At 35.9% G+C, this 3,800-nt stretch overlaps 1 protein-coding gene across 1 annotated transcript; it reads right to left on the bottom strand.

The window, feature by feature from the left end:
- Positions 1 to 554: 554 nt before the first annotated feature.
- On the bottom strand, positions 555 to 2,327 carry LOC107800062 (scopoletin glucosyltransferase-like). Its single transcript, XM_016623206.2, has one exon. The coding sequence runs from the start codon at positions 2,169 to 2,171 to the stop codon at positions 714 to 716; it is 1,458 nt and encodes a 485-aa protein (XP_016478692.2). The 5' UTR covers positions 2,172 to 2,327; the 3' UTR covers positions 555 to 713.
- Between the last annotated feature and the right edge of the window lie 1,473 nt (positions 2,328 to 3,800).

Below are 3,800 nucleotides of genomic sequence, written 5' to 3' on the forward strand. Positions count from 1 at the left end.
TTTAAATTTTTTAAAACTTTTTACTTTTTTTAAATTTTCTACATTCTTTTACTTTTTTTTTAAAATCATTTCCGAAATTACTATATATATATATATATATATATATATATTAAAATAAAAATAAAAAAATAAAATAAAATATTTTCGGATTTTTTTATATATAAAAAAAACAAAAAACAAAACTATTAATAGTGATAATTCACCTTTTATTTTTTTTATTTTTTTGGTTTTGTTTTGTGTTGGACAAAAATGAAGAGGGGGTGTTGGGTTAATGGAGCGGACCGGATCGACCCGGTTTGAAACGGACCGGGTCATGGGGAAAGTTGGGCAATTATTTGGGCCTGTGGTTTGAAATTGAAGAAGTGACCCAATCCGATTTTTCTTTGTATTTTTGTTCTTTTTTCTTCTTTTATTTTTCTAAAACTAAATTATAAAAGTACTTAAATTATTATTAAGAACTAAATTAAGTTATAAAAGCGCAAATTAACTTTCTATAACAATTAACGCACAATTAAGTAATAATTAAGCATAAAATTGTTCATTTGGACATTAAATGCTAAAAATGTAAAAGATGCCTATTTTTGTATTTTTTTATTAATTTAACAAATAAACATGCATAGACAAACATACAAATAGTTACACAAAATATCACGTTACAACACCTACTCATTTTTATTAGCAGTCTAGTTTGATCACATATGGACAAATTCCCATCAGTTGGAGTTGCTTTGCTTCTTCCTCAATTCTTCTAGCAAGGAAACCAAGTTGTTGTCAGAGGATCCACCTTTCTCCACAGCCATTTTAGCCAATTTTCCTAAGGCAGCTGCACGGCTTCGCATTTCCTCAGCTTCCGAACCAACCATCAGTTTGGTCATTGCTCTCTGTATGTTTTCCCTGTTTATGGGGACTCTGCTGTCTGTTCTTTGCGACCAGGCCTGAGCACCTACTGGAACTCCTATCTTTAAAATCTCTACGAGCAGCTTTTCATTAAAAAATTGCTCAGCTGACAGTGGCCACGTAACCATTGGAACTCCAGCAGTTACTCCTTCCAGCGACGAGTTCCATCCGCAGTGAGTGACAAAACCTCCAATTGCTTCATGATCAAGGATCAGCACCTGCGGTGCCCATCCTTTTATTATCAGACCTCGTCCCTTCAGCTTTTCCTCAAATCCTTCTGGCATCCACTCATTCTGCTCTTCATTTTTTGTATTTTGCTTCACCACCCAAATAAATTGCTGGTCTGAAGCTTCAAGAGCCATTGCTATCTCAAGCAACTGAGCCGATGAAAAGAACGACATGCTGCCGAAACAGATGTAAACGACCGATTTTGGTTTCTTGGAATTGAGCCAATCTAAACACTGATGCTCAGAAAAGCAGATTTCTTGTCCTCTTTGAGCTTTATCTTCATTGTCCTTATTGCAGAGTGAAACTGGACCAATGTGCCATGCTTTTTTCCCTACCACTTCCCTGTAATGTTTTACATAATTTGGTTCCACCTCATAAAAGCTGTTTACAATAGCTCCATAACTAGTCATTTCTGCTCTCATAACATCTTTAATTATTTCAGTCATTGGGTTTTCTGTTTCATCCTTTATATGGTCAGAGAGCTGTTGTCTTGACATCTTTATTGTGTGAGGAAGGCCAGGGATGATGAACTCTTCTGTGTCAGATTCGACCTTCAAGTGAGGTTTGTATTCCATCAAACTGTGATAAGCACAAATAGGAAGTAAACCGGTGCCACTGAAAACTAGTCTTGGAATTCCCAGCTTGGCTGCAACGTCAACAGTCCAAGGGAAGAGAGTGCCTGCTATTAGACAATCTGGATGATCTTCTTCTAGGAATTGTTCAATTGGTTGTTGAAACAAGTACAGGGCTTTGATGAATTTCTGGGTCATTTCTGTACTAGTAGTAGAAGCTAAGTTTTCACAGCCATCTGGCAATCCAGCTTCTTTGCAAGGGAACTCGATTGTTCGGATGCTAATATCACTGCCCAACTCTCTTTCTCTTTGGATTGTTTTGGAGAATTTAGGTGCGTTGAGAGGAGTGGTGACAAGGGTTGCCTTCACACCACGCCGAGCAAATTGCCTGGCCATGTCCACTAGTGGTATCATGTGGCCTGGAGCCATCACTGGGAAAAAGTATGCATGAAGTTGATCAGTTCTTTTATTCATTGTAGCTAAGGTATAAGTAAAACAATGCTTTACCAGCTGATGAGGGAGAAAAGAATAAAGAGAACAGGAGTTGAAAGAAGATATGAGTAGTTGTATTTCTAGCCTTAGCTCATCCTATTTTTATAGACTAACGAGGATTTGTAAGGGTTCAAGGTTTAAGAAAAGTTTGTTCTGATTTTGGCTTAATGTATCTCATGCAGCATTTACTTGTCAAAGGTATGTAGGTTGCCATTGCTGACCCTTTTCTTTGTTGAAATTTGAGTGATATGCAAGAAAAGTAAATTATCTATAGTTATAAGATTTTTTATGTCTAGATGGGGTTGATCTTAGGCTTTTTCTTGTCATCGTGTCTATTTTTTCTGTCTTGCCGAGGTTAGAGTGGTGAGTTTGAATTGTTTAATATTTTGGATTGCTGTCAAGCACATGTATGGTTGACTTGTTGCTCAGACTTGAGTGGATTGCATTAGAAGCAAATCAGGATGTGCAATTCAGAGTCGATACAACTTAATATATCTACATTACGTTTTTTTACATATGCATACATAGCAATAGGTTCGATCAAATCCAATACGAAGGGCTGGATCTTACTTCCTTTTGGAAAACTACCCTGTATAACCCTTCAAAATTTTAATAGCCCAAAGTTTTTCCCTTGGACCCGAAATGTCCCTTCGGCCCAATCTTATTACATCTACTAGCCCATAATCCATAAACCACCCACGCTTTTGAATTCACTCGTTTAACTTGGCTCTCTCAAACCACCTTTCTCCTCAAACACAGCTTCTGCATTTTTACTCTTGGTTTCAATGTAAGTCAAAATTTCAGTAGGTTTTCCGATTTTTGTTCATAGTCATCTCTATAATGGGGGAAAAGAAGTCTTTGAAGAAAAAAAAGAAGATGAAGGCATCTCCAAATTCTCTGAAATTAGCCGGTAAATTAGTGAAATATAACCCTAATTTCATTAGCAATGACGATGACGATTTTGAAGATTTACCAGAATTTGGGTGCGATTTGGGGCATGCAACCCTTAAATCTGTTGAAGCAATGCAAAATACCCCTAGTGAAGGAAAGCAAAATACTCCTGTTGATAGAAGGACTCGTTCTCATAGCGGGACTCCCAGCGATAGAGTAACGAGGTCACACACTGCTCAGCATGTAGTTGTTGAAAAAGGTACAAGTTCCAAAAGAAAGATTAAAATAGCGAAAAAGGATGTTGTGAATGATAAGGGTAAATGTTCTAAAAGGAAGGCTAAAAGTGATGGGGATGATGTTCCATCAAAAAAAAGAATAGTTCATGTTGATCAAAAATGTTCTAGCTCATCTGATTTGAAGGTATTTTCTAATAATATAACTTTGACTTGTATGCGCCTAGTTTATTTTAATATGTAGAAATTTAACCAATATGGCAGTTATGTTCCAGATTTGTATATAAAATGTATCATTCTTTTTCATATTGTATATAATGTGTATCAAGTCAATAAGTAATGTGCAACTTTTGTATATAAAGTGTATCATCTATCCACATATTGTATAAGTAATGTTTAAAGTGTGTATTTGTGATTGTTATGAAGCTTATATATATTTATATTTTTGCGTTGTTTGCAGCTTTGGGATTACTATGTTCCTTTGGCT

The sequence above is a fragment of the Nicotiana tabacum genome, chromosome 7, assembly GCF_000715075.1.
Source record: "Nicotiana tabacum cultivar K326 chromosome 7, ASM71507v2, whole genome shotgun sequence".
NCBI lineage: Eukaryota > Viridiplantae > Streptophyta > Magnoliopsida > Solanales > Solanaceae > Nicotiana > Nicotiana tabacum.